The following is a 17,877-nucleotide window of genomic DNA, read 5'->3' as shown; positions in this document are numbered from 1 at the left end:
GTGGGATTGCCGGGCACATGCAGGGCCCCACTGGAGATCTGCGCTCGTGAATTGAAAGTGGGACCCATTGGCAAGTCGTGTTTTTCTCCAGCCAGTTTGGCTGCCAGGTACAGGCCCAGACTGGGAAGAGAGTTAGATTTAACCAGGGTTGGGGCTTTGCAAAATGAGTGTGACAAAGAAAAATGGGTTAGGGAGTTGAGGGTGTATATTATAGGGTAATTCTAAAGATTGGCCATGAGATTTAAGCTGGATGAGGGGGAAAGGAAGGCATAGGAGCCTAATGTTCATGAACAGGCAAAGGAACAAAGGACTGTAGGTCCCAGTGGAAGGCAAAGACCAAATAGATGTCTTTATTATACCACACCCTCTTAAAGTTTAGAGGCCTAAACTGTAAGTTTGGGAAGGTTTAATTTTCAAATACTCCATTGTAGTTACTGAAAAGACCTAGGGATATTGGGGGGAACGTTGCTGACCTTTTGAGTGATATGCCATTCTGTCATGGGCAAGGAATACGTCTGGATATGCCCATTTTAGCATTTAGCATTTCATAAGGTAAATTGTACTTACTGTTTAAAATATTTACTTAAGATTGCTTATATTTAGCTTTACAAAATAAACATCTTACACACACTATATATAAGTGTGTGTGTGTGTGTGTGTGTGTGTGTGTGTGTGTGTGTGTATGAAATTCCTTACCTATCTGTGGGGAATTTTACTCACTGTCTCAAAAGAAATCCTGCTTTCAGGGTCATCATTTTAGTCATTTCTGATAACATAATTATGTTAGCAGGTTAGCGAGGGAATTTGTCAGAGTTTGAGGTGAAAACAGCAATGAAAGTAGAGTAAGGTTGCCCCTGGAATAGCTCTTTAACTGCATTTGTCACTATTGACAATCAAGATGCAAGATAGAGTGTGTTCCACTTACACATTGTTTGACAGTTGCTAAAAATGGCAATGTCAGAGAGTCTTTGAGATCATCACTAATTCATTCATCCCCACTTCTCAGCCCTTTCTTCCCTGAACACCAGGGAGCATTATGGCCATCTGAGCCTCACTTAGAAATACTTCTTTCCTGTGTGTGTGCCTTTACCTCCTTCAAGTTCTTTCTTCACCCAAAAGAATTGGCTGGCTTGGAAGCACGGGATTGTGGAGTTGGCAGGAATAATAGAGGCCAGCTCATCTTACCTATAGCTGGATGAATCAATATCCTCTTCCCTTTTCCTAGCGGTGCATTTCCTGCCTGATTGTCCACCACGGTTATGGATGACAGCTACAACCATACTGTGCGTGCCTTCCCATTCTCGTTTCAGACAGTTAAAGCCATTTTGGTTCAACCCTTTCTCATTCATTTCTTTTCTTCCAGTTTTATTGAGATATAATTGACACACAGCCCTCTGTAAGTGTAAGGTATACAACAGAACGATTCGACTTATATACATCATGAAATGCTTAGAATAAGTTTAGCGAACATCCATCACCTCGCACAGATACAAAATAAAAGACACGAAAAAGTATTTTTTCCTTGCGATGAGGACTCTTGGGATTTACGCTCTTAACTTTCACGTATAACATACAGCATTAATTAGATTAATCATGTTGCACCTTACACCCCTGGGACGTACTTATCTTACAACTGGAAGTTTATACCTTTAACCACCTTCATCCAATTCCCCTTCCCCGCACTCTGAACCGTTTTTGAGTTCAGATCTGTTATCTCCTATCAACTCTGATTTTGCTCTCTAGAGCCACACAAAACTACTCCAATCTCTCTTGTGGCAGCTCTTTAAACATTGAAGAGAGCCATCTTGTCCTGTCCTCCCCTGTTTTCTCTCGTCATATTAAACCTTTGGACTTCTTCAGCCCTGTCACAGCAGTGTTCCAAGTCTCTTTGACAGCTGAAACAGTCTTCTGAAGAGAAGCTTCAGTGGGTCAGTGTTGAACCTGAAGCTGACCCAGAATGAGCAAGAGCTCCCAGCGTGCTGTGGTCCGAGCAGGGCGAATCAGGGTTCCATGTCCTCATGCCGGGAGGTTATACATCAACATAGGTTCAACAAACCTCTCTACACAAGGCAGCAGCGCCTCAGCCTCCTTTCTGGAAATCGGACACACTCTGAACAGAAACGACCAACTTTAAATAGTACGATTTTGGGTGAAAACCCATCTCGCAGACTGTTGAAGGGAATCCAAGTGAATCCTGTGTGGTGACCACCTCGGGCTGTATCCTCTACAAGAGGCTCAGGAACAAGGCAGAGATAAGCTCTTACCTCTTAGTCAGACAACTGGGCAGTGAATATAGGAACATGGCTTTACTTTCTTTCAAAACCTGATAACTGGCTTTACTTTCTTCAAAAACCTGTTAAGTTGTCATTTTGACAATAGCGGTCTAACTCTCCTTTATTCTCCTGCCTTTTGTTTCTGTTTTGCCTCTAAACCCAACTGTCTTCCCCACCTACAGCTTTGCATTTCCCAGCTGCCTTTTGGCAGCATGCAGAGCAGATGATACAAGAAACCCAGAGGTCGGTTAAGTACCTCCAAAAGGATCAAATATCTGAATGTTGAGAAAGGTCTGTGTTCTGTGGAAGGCTGGGAGCAGGGAGGAGAGAGTCTGGTTGCATCATTTGGGGGTAGGACGTATACGGGCAAGTTGGAGAGGCAAGGTCAGGTTCTTCTGTCCTCCTGCAAATACTGACTTAATCTGGTTTGAGAGGTGCAGAGAGTTTACGTGCCTGGGGGAAAACACTTAACGGTGGGTTCATGTGTACCCACCATTCTGAACCTGAAGAAGGAACCTCACTAAAGACAAAGAGTAAAAATCTGCCTCTTGGAAGAAGGGTGTTGAAAACAAAATTCATTCAGCTGAAACTGCATTCCCATATGAAGGCAAAAGTATGCAAAGCCTCTTTCTCCTGTGAGCAAATGTTTACCTGAGATTTTGTTTTCAGTGTTCCTGCGACTCACACTGGCGGTGGCTGTGCCTTTCCTGGGCGGGATAGGATGTGACCCCTTGCCTCTTCCCACTCAAGGCACAGTACAAGCCTATAAAGCACATTTAAACCAAAACGGTGCAGAAGGAACAGCTGGCGGCTCTGATAAAACCTGACACTTGACCCTGAAAAAGCGCTCCTGAAAAATCAATATGAAAGAAATCAAAAAGCATTACCAGTCTCAAGCCTCGAGTTTGGATTGCATTAGGCTTCTAGTGATGGATACCTTATAGAGTGGCTTAAATTAGAAGTTAAATCTCACACGTGAAGGAAGTCCAGAGATAGCCAGTCCATGGCCAGTACGGCTGCTCTTCGGTAGAAACCCTCACTCCTCTGTCTTTCTGTCCTCAACATTGGCGTCCATGTTCAAAGTTACTTCAGGTGCAACATGCCAGTTAGAGTTTGAGCTGTCGTGTTTTCATTCCAGAGAGGAAGTAGAAAGGCAGAAGGGCACCTTCAGCTATCTGATCCTTTTTAGAGAGTTTTCCAGAAGGCTCATCCAACAGCTTCCTCTTCCATCTCATTGATCAGAACTTAGCTCCACGGCTGTCCCTCGAGGGGGGCTGGGTAATGTGACCTTCAGCAGGGCACAGTGCCACCCGGAGTAAAATGGGGGTTTGTGCCTAAGGAAGAAGAGGAGAATGAGTGTTGGGCAGACCACCTGTAGTGTCTGCCTATAAAGGAGAGGCTAGTTGAGGTAGAAAACAAGGAAGGTTAGACAAAAATGTCCATGAGGCTGGAACTCAGGGCGGGAAGGAATTGAGGAGATGAGAGAGGAATCCAGAGGTGGTCTTGGCCTCATGAGTCTTCACCTTTCTTCCTTAGCCTGGTGCCTTCCGTGAATGGGCAGACGGTACAGGCTGCTCAGAGCAATTCAGTCTGATGTCCCAGGGCTTAGGGAACTGGCTTTTTGATAGCTATTACCATGCATACAACCAAGGGACATTAGGTTTTTTAGACCATTCATGACAGCCCCAAAGTTTTCTTTAAGAAAGACGAGAGACAATTTAATTTCTAATGTGTTACTTTATGCAGATATTTACTCACCCAGCCGTTTCAAAATATAATTCAAACGCACAAGATAGGGGCAAGACAACTTTTAGGAAATGACTGAATTCTACTGCAATTGAGCCTTCTTGCCGCTGCTGTGAAATTTCTTAACCTAGCCTAGTATTTTTTTTTTTAATGAGTAATGCCTATTTGTAGGGAATTTGCAAACCATTTCAAAGGGCATAGGAGGTGTGTGGTCTCTGCCTATACACTTTATATAACAGTTAAAAAAAATTATTGTCTTACAGATTTCATTCATAAAAGTGGCTTTGAAAGGAAAACGGGCAAGGCCTGAACAGTTTATAGAGTGCTCACAATTTCAGAGGTTTGACAAGATTAGATGTCATACTGACCAAGACTTTCCTAGTCTTGCTAGACTTGAGGATTAAAGGAGGCCTGTCCCAAAACTTAGAATGTAACCTGCATCACCTCTTCAGTTTAAAGGAAAACAAAACCTTACCTTTGACCATTTTGAAATGTTGATTTCTGACCTCTGTTTGCTAAGAGAATCCTGGAATCCTTTGGTAACATGGAAATGATTATTGTAGGTCTTCAAAAATACCTACAACAATTGCATGCCTTTATCTAAGCATGCAAGGAATATATTGATATTTAGTCTCTCTGAAGATTGCCTTCTATGGGAATGCAATTTTATCCGGATAAATGTGTGCATCTGGTGTCGGTATAATTTTTAGAGTGTGACTCTTTCAATCATTGCTGAATTCCACATGCATATTCACTTATCTCTCACCTCAGATCTAACTGGCTCAAAAGCCCCGATGCTGACTCTGACCAGCTCTTCCGCATGGTGGCAGAGGTCTTCATCCTGTGGTGTAAATCTCACGTAAGCACAGATGGGGGCCCTGGATTTAGAGTTGGTGGTGAAAGGTACACCTCAACTTTCTTGTAACGTTTGCTTTTTTATTTCCCCCCACTTAGAACTTCAAGAGGGAAGAGCAAAATTTTGTGATTCAGAACGAAATTAATAATTTGGCATTTTTAACTGGAGACAGCAAAAGCAAGATGTCAAAAGTAAGTCCATAGAAATCAATTCCAAAGACTCTCCAACCTTGACCTAAGCTACATGTCTTGGGTGTATGAAGGGATTAGCTCCTACTGCGTTTAGGTCAAACAACAGAGACCAACAGGTCCACTGTTCTTTCTTTGAGAATGAGCCAGAAGAAACTGCTCTCAAACAAGCATGGTCATCACATTTTATGAATAAGTAGCTGCTTTGTGCATCAAAAAGTTTAAGTTTCAAGACTTGCCTAAGGCCAAAACAAAAGCTGCTGTTACTTGTTTTAAAGTAGAACTACTTGCTGTGTAGAAAAGCTACAAAAATACATGTGCCTAGAGCCACCTTTTAATTAGCTGTGAGGACATCGCCTTGCTTTGAAGATTTCGTAGACACATATTCTTACAGTGCACTTATTTTCTTCCTATCTTGAACATCTAGTAGCTGCTTTATTTCAGCTGTGCTGACCTCTTAATGCCTTCTGTTTATTTTCCACGTGAGTTGCATTCAGAAACCCAAACATTTGTCCATCCCCCTGCAGGGAAATGTTTGAAAGAGGGCGTTCCAAACATCTGTCTGAAAACAGAGTCACCTACAGGGAGGGTGTCGCAGTATTGAATACAGGAGGGGCAGCCGGCCTCCGGGTTCCCCCTGAGTCAGCTCTGCACAGTGAGGTTTTGCTGTTTTTATTGGAGAGAATTCTCAGACACACTCCTTTAGGTGTACACACAAAAACAAGGCTTACTTAAATGTGCTGTTTCGTTCCCGGCTGTCATGGCTTACCTGGACTCTCTTCCCCTGAGAAGCGTGCCTGGGTGAGGGTTGACTGTACTGTCACGTATGAGAGACGTGTGACACCTGAGATGCGCATCTCTCTCACTGCTGGTACAGTGCTGCCTCTGAGGACCAGGAAGGTGGAGTGTGCACGGGAACCCCTCAGAAGTGAGAACCAGTTCTGGAAAGATGACAGTCGCGGGTTTGTAGCAAAGCTCTTGGGGCAACCTTCCAAATAACCATTTGGGATAGAAGACCTTTGTATGCAGAGTTGCAGACCAGGGGCCACCAAAAGTGAAAACTTCAACACCCAAAACTTCACCAAGCGTGCCTAGCTCTGGTCAGCTGCAATCACTCTGCACTTTCCATCCCTTCCATCTTTAAGCTATGTTGACATTAACACTTCTTCCAGCATCCAAAATTTGATTCTTGGAGTTTAGAATCTGGTATGCGCTGTTTGGTAAAGTTTGATAAATAGAACTGTGCACATACAATGTAGAGAGATTAGGTGTATATATATTCACATTCAAGAGGAATCTTTGCTGCAAAGGAAGCTTACTTAAGGTGCATCCTTTTGTGCTTTGGATAATTTTTATTTGATTTTCCAAAGTTTATTTTGCATTTGACTTTTGGCATACACAGCTGCTCAGGTGAGGTACAGGAGGAAGGATATTTTCAGACTCCTGATCCCTGGATATCTATCCCTAAGTTCCCTCTGAAGGGTCTTCTTACAGCCATTACAGTGTCTCGTTTGACCCTGTCTACCTACCGAAAGTCACTGAATCCCAGACAGATTCCTTGCTACCTTCAACTTGGGGTAGATCTTTTGGCTTTTGACTGAACCAGCTAGCATCCATTGTTATTGTCAGCGGATGGCAAAAAAGCAACGAAAAGGATTCTGGTACAAGGATTTGGATCCCAGATGAGCAGCAATGGCAAAGATAATCTCAGCCCTCTGGTGATGAATGGCTACTCAGGGTCCTTGGGTTTATACTTGGAAAGAGAAGAGGTGACAAAGAATGATGTTTCAAAACTAACCTACTAACAGACTAACCTGAAGTTGTTCATTCACATCACTGAACGAGGAAAAGGGTATGTTAGTCTTGTCAGAGGATGAGCGTATTCAGAACCTGTGCATCTTTCCTGCTGGTAAGGTTAGTCCATAGGGGCAGATGCTTTCATTTCATTTCCATTGACATTGTATGCCAGTTTTTTCTGAGATGTGTTGGAGAGGGTCAAAGTTACAGTGTAGTGGATGTAAGGACACTCCCTAGATGTTAAATAATATTTGCTGTGCTTCTCAGGGTAACAGATATTCATATTGTTCCTGTGGCCTCAGTTGAGGCACAAAGTGTAGTAGCAAACAGGACTAGAGCCTGAAAGGAAGCAAAGTCCCACTCTTGGCCCAGCTGCTCGGTATAGGTATGGCCTTGCATCGTTCACTTAACTTCTCGGGGCCCCAGTTTACCAATCTGTAGAATGGGCTAGAGCTTACTGCCTGGCTTCTCGCAGCTCTACTAGTAGGCCCTGTTGGAACGTCAGTTTTAAATGCATCTCTAGAATTGAATAATGTTACATAAATGCAGCACATTATTTCAGACAGAGAGATATCATACCTCCAATAAACAGCAACTCATAGCCATTTCTGGTATTTTTTGGATGTAGAACTACATATTGCGAGGATGGGGAGGGGGTATTGTCTTTATTATCTGCTGAATCCCCATTGCCTTTGCCTCCCTGAAATTACATGTTCTCTCTACTACCTGATCTGCATGGTCACCTGTGCTTGCTTTTATCTGCACTCATAATTGAATTCTGGTGTTGGATAAATGAAGTTGGCCTCCGTGCATGTGGCAGAGATATGTGTGCTGGAATGCTGCACGCCCACACACACTGCACATGCCATTGCAGATGGAAAGGAAGTGGAAAAAATATACAGTGGGCCACACTGTTCTTACTTGATCAATTGAAGGTCAGTTCAAAGATGTGTCCTTTTTTCCAGCAGCTAAAGCACGTTTTGGGGAGAGCTCATTGTATTGTCTTTTGTTTGTATAACACCAGTTTGCAAATATATGTTCAGCAATACATAACTAAGCTGAGCACGGTGGTTTTTGTTTTGTTTTTAAACTCGTTTTGTTTTCTGGAAAAATGGCAGCAGCTTCCTCAGAGGGGAATGGTAAGTTAGAATGTGTTTAGCCCAAGAAATGCCAGTTCCTTGACCAAGATTATAAACAGTAAAAGAGTTGTGATGCAGCACATGTTAGAGTGCCTCGTGTAAAGCCACTTCACCCCATGAGCGTGATTTCAGTGAATTGGAAAAGGGCAGGGAGGAGTTGAGAAGACACCTTTGTGCTTGTCCAGGGTATTCAGAATGACGTGTGTGACTTAGTTTGCTTCTTCTTCCCATCCCCCTAGCTGCTCACTCGCTTCTCTCATTCCCTCCACCCTCCCCCCACCTTTTTTCACTTTCATTTGTATTCCCTTTGCTCTTGCACTTGTGTAGTTCAAGTACTCTCTCTCCCTCTGCCCCCGTCCCCCGTCTCTTCTCTCTCCCCCTTCCTGTTCCCTCTCTCTCTTCTTCTCCCTGTCTTTCCCCCTCCCCTCCCCCATTCACTTCATCTCTGTCTCCCATCCCCTCCCCCTCTTCTCTCTACCATTCCCTCCTCTACCCTTCCCTGTTCTCTTACTGCCCTCCCTCCTCCTTTGGTGCCTCTCTCTCTCTCTTTCTCTCTGTCTCACTCTCCTTCTCCCTCTTGCTCTCTCATTCTCAGACTGGCTTCTGGACATTCACCTTTCCCTCTACCATCTATCGTTGGGTTGACTGGTCTCTACTTCCCTCACCCCCTCAGTGGGGATGAGCACTTCAGATGGTACAGCTCTGCCCTCGTTCCGAAGCCTCCCCGTGTGCTGTCTCAACACAGCACACCACCTACCGTGTGCTGTGTCCTCCTCCAACTCCTTTTCCCTTAAGAGTCTCTGTTTTTTTAAAGTTCACACATAAATTGTCTATTTGGTCATAAACTATTGGTGATAAAGTGTGGGGAAATGACATGATTTTGAAGGTATAGGAATTTCTAGATTTCTGTTACGGAAATAAAAAGTTTCAGCTAACATTTAAAAGATGCATAAATAGATCGATAGATAAATACATATTTACATACACACATAAATAAAAGCATTTCCAGCATTAGGGAAATGCATTGAGTTAACTAATCCTAGCAATATGTGAAGAAAATAATAAAATTAGAACCTATAGCGTGTAGGAGCCTTTGACCTAAGGTATATATTTAAAGGTCACAGCACAGAAGGGAGATTCCCCATCCTTTGGGCTGTGGGGTGATCCTGAACCACCTTGGATATTCCTAGAGTACATTTTTTAGAAACTTTTTTTAGGGGAAGCACACACATGGCCCGTTAGTTCAGTTCTCCCTACTCTTTTTGTAACCACAGATCTTCTGGAGGTGATAATGTGGTGGGTGGAAGGAAAAAAGAAAATTGGGGTCTTTGGTTACATGACAGATTGTCTGCATCCCACCCAGGTGCCAGGAGGGAGGTGGGAGGTGGGGAAGGCATGAGATCTAAGAGTTCACTTGGGTGGCCAGATCTGAAGACCACCAGGGTCTGAGGGTCACACACTCTGGAAGGCTGGTCTCTGATGACCTTGCCCCAGGGATGCACTGCTTGGTCTGGGTGTAAGTCCTTTTGATCCAATTAACCTCCATCCTAACCTCCCACCCGCTCTTCATGCTGTGCTCAACCGGCTTCCAGAGCCGTTGGTTTTCTATTGTGTTGGCAGAGGAATGGGGGTGAAAGAGCTGTGACTAACATGTGGTGCCTGTGTCTTGGACCCCTGCTTTCACTGACTGACTTCTTGTTTCTTTTCTCTTGTCTTTCCACACAGGCCATGCAAGTAAAGGTACAGGTCAAATGCATGACGTGTCTTTTCTGTCCTAGTATTAGAGGTGCCAGGCTCTGGCCACCCTCTGCACTGTGATCACCGTGGGGGTGGTACAGAATGGATTTTCCCACCTGGAGGTCCCCAGGGCCTGCTTCAGGGAAGACAACTGCCTGTCAAAGAGTGAATGTAGGCCCTACCCACCCTCGGAATGGGGAAGCCGGGGAAGCCAGCCAAGCCTCGCCCTATCCGAGGTCTCCTTGCTATCTCTGCTCCCTTCCCCAGCTGCCCACTCTGCAGCCCGCATACTAACAGATAGGGACGCTGACTGGGGCCGAGAGCTCGGGAGACTCACTCCTCTTATCTGCTGTTAGTGATCCCAGCCCTTCCACACTATACATGTCTGCCTCTTGTGCAAGGCTCCTATGCGTCAAAGAGAGTTTTCCAAGGACTAAAGTCAAGGATTTGGAATCAGCAGCAGGGATTGGAAATAGCCATGAGTTTTTGCATAAAATGTGGAATAAACCCTGGGACAATTTTCTAGTAACCTATACAGGTTATTGCCTGGAAATATTTCTCTTTGCCTCCACTGATGCGTGTCTGCTGCCACTCGTCCCAAGCCCTCTGCACTCAGGTCTGTAGCAGAGACAGGGAGATGTGCAGGAACCAGGTCATGTGCAGCTCTTAGTTAGAAAAGGAAAATGGAGCCTTGGCCAGGTAGATGTCGGCCTGGATGTTGGCCCAGACTCTTAACTGCTGTGTGACCTTGGAAAAATCACTTAACTGCTCTGAACATCATGTTCCCCTTTATAAAACTGACTGGGTATCTCAGCCTTGTTGGGAGGATTAGAAACGCTTTATTTAAGTAGCAGGCACGTTGGAGCCACGTCATATATTTAGCATTTGTAGTTAGAACAGCATGAGATTGGCCAAATAAAATAGTGAGCAAGAAATTATTTAAATTGCATGTCAAATCCACAGAGTTCTATATTGCATACTTCCTTGATTGTATACTGCATGTTACTATTTACCTCTTACATTTATATGTAATGTATATGTAACAATACCTCATAATTTATATTCACAAAACTGGGTTCTATCCTCTACGGACAATCTGAAGATAGAACCTCACAAATTACCCTTACAATTTTCAAAGGTAGTTTAGACTTTAAATGAGTTCTGCGTTAGGCACAACCTTTAGAATTCTCTACCTGATAGAACATCTAAGGAAGCCAGCGAGCACTCGGTAAATGATAGAGCTCTTGAGGTCTTTGTGTGAATCAGCCGTCTACTGTGTGTCTAGAACATACGACACTGTGTATCTTGCCTGTCTGTCTCACATCCCCCTCCCTCCTCATGTTTCTCACTGCCGCCTCCCCCTGCTGTCCTGGATCTGACCTGTTGTTTTGGAGCAGAGGCACAAGTAGAGTCGTCTGGCAGTATTTGGTCAGACTGGGTTTTGCTGGCCAGGGATTTCACTGTGGTTTCTGTGGTGTAACCACCCGAAGGTTTAGCCACCACAAGCTGGGTAGAAGAAGTCGCCACTATTTTAAGAGTGTCCATTAATAATTATGAACTTCCTTCACACTTCGGGAAGTAATTTAAAGAGATCAGCCCCAAGACGGTGTGAATTCTGACCATACTTAATCTTCTCTCAGAAAGCCAGTCCTTCACAAAACAAATTCTGTTCCAGCCCAGGGCCCCAGGTCTTACAAGCCAGTTCCAGAGGAGGCATCTGGACTCTCCCCTGCTCCCAGAGCCTCATGTGTTTGGGTTGTTGTGAACCACAGCGTGACCGCCTGGATGCTGCAAACACTTGAAGGCCCTCATAAAGCAGAAGTTTTAATGAGCCCCGATTCTGCCCTGTCATGGTCCCTGACTTCATTCTCTGCCTCTGGCCACCCAGCCCTTCCTCACTTCCAGCAAGAGCCCACTCAGCTGAGGCAGGGTCCAGCAAATGACGTACCACGCGGGCCGCTTTGCTCTTTTGGAACCTGACTCAGGGAAATCGGGTCACCGCAGAGCCTTGCTTTGCTGAGCCCACCCATACCCGCCTCGTGCTGTGGGTGCAGAGGGTCCTCAGTCGGTTGCCTGGGGCTGCCGTAGCCTAGTGCATTGGCCTCTTCTCTCAAACCTCCCACTTCATTGGATGAACGCTCCCAGAATGGGGTGAGCAAGTGTAACCAGAAGAGGGCAGACTCCCCCAGACTTGGGGCGTTCCCTCACTTGTCTGCACTGTTTCTCCTAACTCTGTCCCAGCCAGATGCCAAAGCAGCCCTACCTACTTGGGGGTTCCCCTTTTCCTGCAGGAACGTGTGCTGCCTTGAGCAGAGGCTGAGTGGGATGCAGGTGCTCCAAAAGGCTCGCTTCAGCCCGGCCACCAGCAGTTGTTCTGGGGTAGATGCTCTTTCACTTGTTTACTGCCGCCCAGCATCAGGATTCTCAGTTCTTCTCTGCAGTCATTTTGTCAGTTATCGAATCATTCTTTTAGTAGAAACACCAGTTTGTTCATACTGCCCAGATGTCAGCGATCAGAGACCGTGGGTGTCCGTGGTGTGTGTCTGGTCACGTGGTTCCGTGAGCATGCGCACGAGGAGAGGGCTCAGGGTCAGGGCCGGTCTTGAAGGGCCACCTGGTTGTCTTTGTTTCATATGCTTCTTTACTGTCCTCTGAAATGTTTAATAGAAAGGCCCACCCTGTACTGATGGGGCCACAGGAGGCAGGCTGCCTCCAAGGTGAGGCGGTGCCTTTCAGAGTCACTCAACCCATTTGTTTCAACTTCATCTCCTAGTCTGGAGGACAGGACCAGGAGAGGAAGAAGACGAAGCGGAGGGGGGACTTGTATTCCATCCAGACCTCCCTCATCGTGGCTGCACTCAAGAAAATGCTGCCCATTGGTTTGAATATGTGCACCCCAGGCGATCAAGAGCTGATCTCCCTCGCAAAATCACGGTACAGCTATGTAAGTCGCCCATCTGCTTTGGTGGAGCATGTAATACAGGTGGTGGTGATCAGTGCTCAACCCCTAAAGGATTTGTCCTTCTTCCCTGGAGACCAGTGGACACAGAGGTGCCAAGGTGCACAGAGGCAATGCGCCATCATCTTTTTTTCTTTTTTTTAATTTACCATTTATATATATATATCTTTTTAAATTTATTTTATTTTTGGCTGCATTGGGTCTTCATTGCCGCACCTGGGCTTTCTCTAGTTGTGGCGAGTGGGGGCTACTCTTCGTTTCGGTGCTTGGGCTTCTCATTGTGGTGGCTTCTCTTGTGTGGAGCACGGAATCTAGGCACACGGGCTTCAGTAGTTGTGGCACGCGGGCTCAGTAGCTGTAGCTCGTGGGCTCTAGAGTACAGGCTCAGTAGTTGTGGCACATGGGCTTAGTTGCTTTGCAGCATGTGGGATCTTCCTGGACCAGGGCCCAAACCCGTGTGCCCTGCATTGGCAGGTGGATTCTTAACCACTGCACCACCAGGGAAGTCCCAACACCCCATTGTCTTTACAGCTGACTTGGGAGTCAGCGCATGCCCTTTGGGACGAGTCTCTGTCAGTTCTATTCTTTTGTCCTCGTAATAAAGATCGCAGCAAAACTGTCCATTGGCCCTCAGTGCATCCCTGCTTTATATTTCCATATTGACCTGTAGGAATAAAATTCAACATCTCTTTCCACAGAAGGACACAGACGAAGAGGTGAAGGAACATCTGTGGAATAACTTGCACTTGCAGGAAAAGGTGATGCAGCAGGAAGACAATGAGAACTCACACAGGCTTCCTTCTGTGTGCAGGGTGCCACACACCCACTTAGTTTACTCATGTTTTTTTAAATGTGTTCTAAAAACAGCCTCAGAGTACTTGTGCTTAATCGGTAGAACTAACTCTCTGCCCTTAGTTTTTCATTTTTTGGCCCTTAATTTTTGTTCTTGCCTTTGCTGTTGCAGAGAGGCCCAGTAAAACATGTCTTCCCCCCCCCCCACTGTGTGAGCATCAAGCCATAGCAGGGGGGTTAGATTAGGTCTCAGAATTTACTGACTGTGAGCTTTGTTAAAGAGGGGAACAGACACATGGGGGAAGTTTTAGCACTTCCAGCTCTAGAGATTTGTAAACAAAGTAACTTTGTACCTGAGTTGATATAACCCAAAAAAACAAACAAAAATATCAAGACCAGTTTTGATTTTAAGGCTATTTAAGATTTTTGCAAGCCTGCACATCTGAACAACTCTTTCCTCAGATACATTATATTATGCTCTGAGATGGAAGATTAAAGTGACACAAATAGCCTCTCCTTTCCATCCCAAATATGTAGGAATTCCTGGTGGGTAAAATATACTACAAAAAAGGCAGTAAAAAGAAATTCCAAGTGCCAGAAAATAGGTGCTCTAAATCATAGTAATGAAGAGAAGATGATGCAGTTGGGAAAACTTGCAGAGCTCTCCTGACCAGATATATATATTATAGGGGCTGGGGTTTTTAGTAACCTGGAATGGGAGTGTGGGGCCTAACTTCCCATGCTGTGCATGAATGTAGAGCAAGAAACGTACATAAAACTGGCCTTGAACCAGTGAAACCCATGAATCATCTGTAAAAACAGCCATGGAACCACTTAGAGAGTGTCTACCTGCTAGAGTATGGGCTGAGATGCTAGTCAACAAAACTCCTCCTGAATACAAGCTCACAAAAATACGGTGTGAAAGGAAATCCACCACCATTAGAGAGTCAGAAAATGCCACGAAATGAAGAATTCAAGCCTAAGGAGCTACAGAAAGGAATTTTTAAAGTGTGGTTGAAATATTTAAAGAGATAAAGGCAGCAATGTAAACTATAAAGCAAGACTTGGACATTATTTTTTAAAAAGGAGAGGGGAGGTGGCACTGAAAAAGACCTCACAGTGATTTTTAAAAGTTAAAAATAATCATTGAAATTAAAAATTCAAGTTATAGGTTAAAAAATATAGTAGATACAGCTGCAGAGAGAATTTATGAATTGGAAGCTCGATTTAAGGAAATCGTAAGGCAGAGCAGAGAGAAAGGGGTGGAAAATATGACAGAAGGTTAAGAGACATATAGGCTAGAATGAGAAGTTCCTACAAAGCGTCTGCTTTGTTCCAGGAAAAGATAATAGAGAAAATGAGAGAGGAATTAATAGAAAAGACTCTTGAACACTATGGTACCATGCTAGGAGTAAAAGGCCTTTTCAGTTCAAGAGATATCAGAGATTGCTCATTTCATGTACATGCTTCAATTTGCAGTCTGATGACCCGGCTGTAAAGTGGCAACTGAACCTATACAAGGATGTTTTGAAGAGTGAAGAACCTTCCAACCCAGAAAAGACAGTGGAGCGTGTGCAGAGAATTTCAGCAGCTGTCTTCCACCTAGAGCAGGTAAGTAGCGTCTACCCTGAGGATTGAGGAAGGAAGACTACCCTGCAAAATATAAAACTCCTCCACACTCAGCTCTTAGTTAAGAGCACCCTTGTAAGACAGAAAGCAAGGAACAAGGATCATCCTGGCCTACCCCCAAAGTGTCATCTTGGTGCCTCGTTGTAGCAAGACTGCTCAATGCTTAACATTCCCAGTGTTTGAAAAATTTTTCCCATTAGTTCAAATGACCCATCCAAGCTCCCTACTCATTTGTAAAGCAATAAGCCACCAGAAGCAGTTGGGAAAAGAAAGAAAACCTAAGCCTCCCACAGACTGAATCATTTAGTGCTGGGTACCTTTTGCTGACTACAGTTGAGAAATCAAAATTCTTCTAGGGTTGAGAAGTCTGGGCTGCAGGTGACTACCTTCTGCGACCCAGATCAGCCTGGTGTGCACCTACCCATGTGGTTTCTTCTCAGGTGGAACAGCCTTTGAGGTCCAAGAAGGCGGTCTGGCACAAACTGCTATCAAAGCAGCGGAAACGGGCAGTGGTGGCCTGTTTCAGGATGGCCCCTCTCTACAACCTGCCCAGGCAAGTATTCTGTCATTTTCTCCTGGCATGTGAGTCAGAGATGAGAATTAAGGTATCCTCCCAGAGCTGTGCTCTCTTCTGGCCCTGACCCTCATGATCCCAGAGGTAGAGATTGGAGTCCTTCACCCACAGAGCCATTACAGTCTGCACGTAGTATAATGACCTGCTAAGGTAAGCATAAAAACTGAAAGTAGATGAGATTCCTTCGTGCCCCCAAGCCTGCCTCAGCTCACCGTTTTGCACTGTAAAGTCAGCCACGTAAGCAGATGGAAGCTCTCTAGTTTTGCCCTGTGGGATTCTTTGTGCAGCTGTAAAGGCACCCTGGAAAAAGGGAACTGCTTTCTAAAATACTTTACCCCAAATTCCATCCACAGATCAAACAATATTTCCATGTTCAAGTACTTGGATGACACCAAAATTATTATGTTTCCTCAGCAAGTACAGAAATGTAACCTGAGACTTCTTCAGCATGATGTACTTGCCTTCAAGATAAAGAAAGGGCACTGGTTAGAGATGGCCCAAGAGGCCAGTCATGGGCATGAGGCCTTTCCCTGGATGTTTAGTCTATAATCTGAAGTCAAATATATGTGAAGGCTTTTCTGGATTGTGTGTGAACACATGCTGTGTCAACATAGGGCAGAGCATGGGTATAGACTGGGCCAGTGTCGACCCCTGAGGCTGACTCGGTGTCATTGGTGATACGGCAACGTTCCCATCCTCAAACTAATTGCACAGTCAGTAAGGTTGAGCCTGTGATCATAAACAAAGCTGGTAGTTGAATAGCCACTGCTTCATCACCTTTCAAATCAATAGGAACATCCTCACCTGGTCAGGAAAAATAAACTGACTTGGCCAAGTAAATTCTGAATCCCATGTAAATAAATGTGTTTCTTTGGAATATCAGATGAAAGAGTATTCCTATGCTTGACATTTTGCTTTCATCTAATTGTGCATCTTGGCCATCATCTGTCGAGAGTGTCCTATATCCCTGTCCTGAGCCAGCTGGCCAGCTGAGCTCTCCTAGTTAGGGTCTTTGAAGATGGTGGAGAATCACGGCCTCTGAGACACACACCTGCTCCTACAGGTCTCCTGAGAAAATAAACTAGTGTCTCTGGAAAGGTGGAAGCATCACAAATCAAGTAGAATTCATTAATAAAAAGCTGAAAAATTAAGTCAGGAAGTCATGGGCATGAAGCCTGCTGAAGCCCTGGCAGACAAATGAAATTTATAGTCCAGTAGAAAACGCAAAAACGCCTAGGACTTTTGTCTGTTTTCTAGAAGTGGTAAAACATCAAGGAGGCATTGGCTTTCCCCTCTGGTAGAGAGCCATACCTGATGTGCTAACGTGACCTCCAGAAGGGCTCAGCTTTAAGCACATGCCTCCAGGGCCAGCTAGGCGGCAATTACATCTCTCAAAAACAAGCAGTTTTTTCCTAAATCCACTGACAATGTTAGTACCGTAATATTTTGGTTGCTCCTTCAACGACTCTTTCCCTGTATGGATAATAGTAAGTCCAGGAATTCACTGTGTCCTTGATGAAACGTGGCCACCCCAGCCCCTAACCCAGCTGTTTTAGAGGGTTGCCCTGGATTTCTCCCTAGCATGGAGAATTATACGGAGATTTCATAACGACAATAAAAACTAACTACCTAAGAAGCTAGTTGTGGAGTCCGCTCCTTTTCTCCATCTTATGAGGATCTAAACTACATGAAGTCTTCCAAACTAAAGGGCTAAAGGGATTTATTTTATCATATGGAAACTGTTTCTCTGATGTGAGTTTTTAAAAGAAAACCTGTATGCTTTTCCCCAGACACAAAATTAACAATTTCTTCCTGAGCACCTTTCAACGGGTTTGGCTGGAAAAGGTTAATGAAAAAACTCAGTATGACAGGCTTATACTCATTTTAATGGTAATGTAACCTGTGGAGAGACCCGCTCATTCTCTGCACACTCCTCCTTTCTTGACCATGATTTAACATGACCCATAAAGACACAAATTTGTACAATTTTTAAAAAAAACTCTGATTGGTCAGATTTTGAAGAAAGATGGTAAGGGCTGTGTTCTACTGGAAACCATGACCAGGTCTCGATGACTCTGGTCTTGACCTTCCTTTTCTCTCCTTTCCTCCTCACGTTTGGGTAACCGCTTACTGGCTCTTCAGCGGCTAATATTCCCAGACGTCCGTCTTGTCCTATAGGGAGTGAGT

The 17,877-nt window shown here is 44.7% G+C and overlaps 1 protein-coding gene across 1 annotated transcript in view; it reads left to right on the top strand.

Moving 5' to 3' along the window:
• The window catches only part of RYR3 (ryanodine receptor 3), a 550,597-nt gene that overhangs the window by 488,097 nt on the left and 44,623 nt on the right, over positions 1–17,877 (top strand). The window contains 6 exon segments of the mRNA XM_079909615.1: positions 4,791–4,878; positions 4,974–5,066; positions 12,510–12,680; positions 13,394–13,453; positions 14,967–15,098; positions 15,557–15,669. Coding sequence (XP_079765741.1) covers positions 4,791–4,878; positions 4,974–5,066; positions 12,510–12,680; positions 13,394–13,453; positions 14,967–15,098; positions 15,557–15,669 — 657 coding nt within the window.

This window comes from Stenella coeruleoalba (assembly GCF_951394435.1).
Source record: "Stenella coeruleoalba genome assembly, chromosome: 2".
Lineage (NCBI taxonomy): Eukaryota > Metazoa > Chordata > Mammalia > Artiodactyla > Delphinidae > Stenella > Stenella coeruleoalba.
Note: the sequence above shows the minus strand (reverse complement) of the source record. Positions and strands in the feature narration are given on the sequence as shown.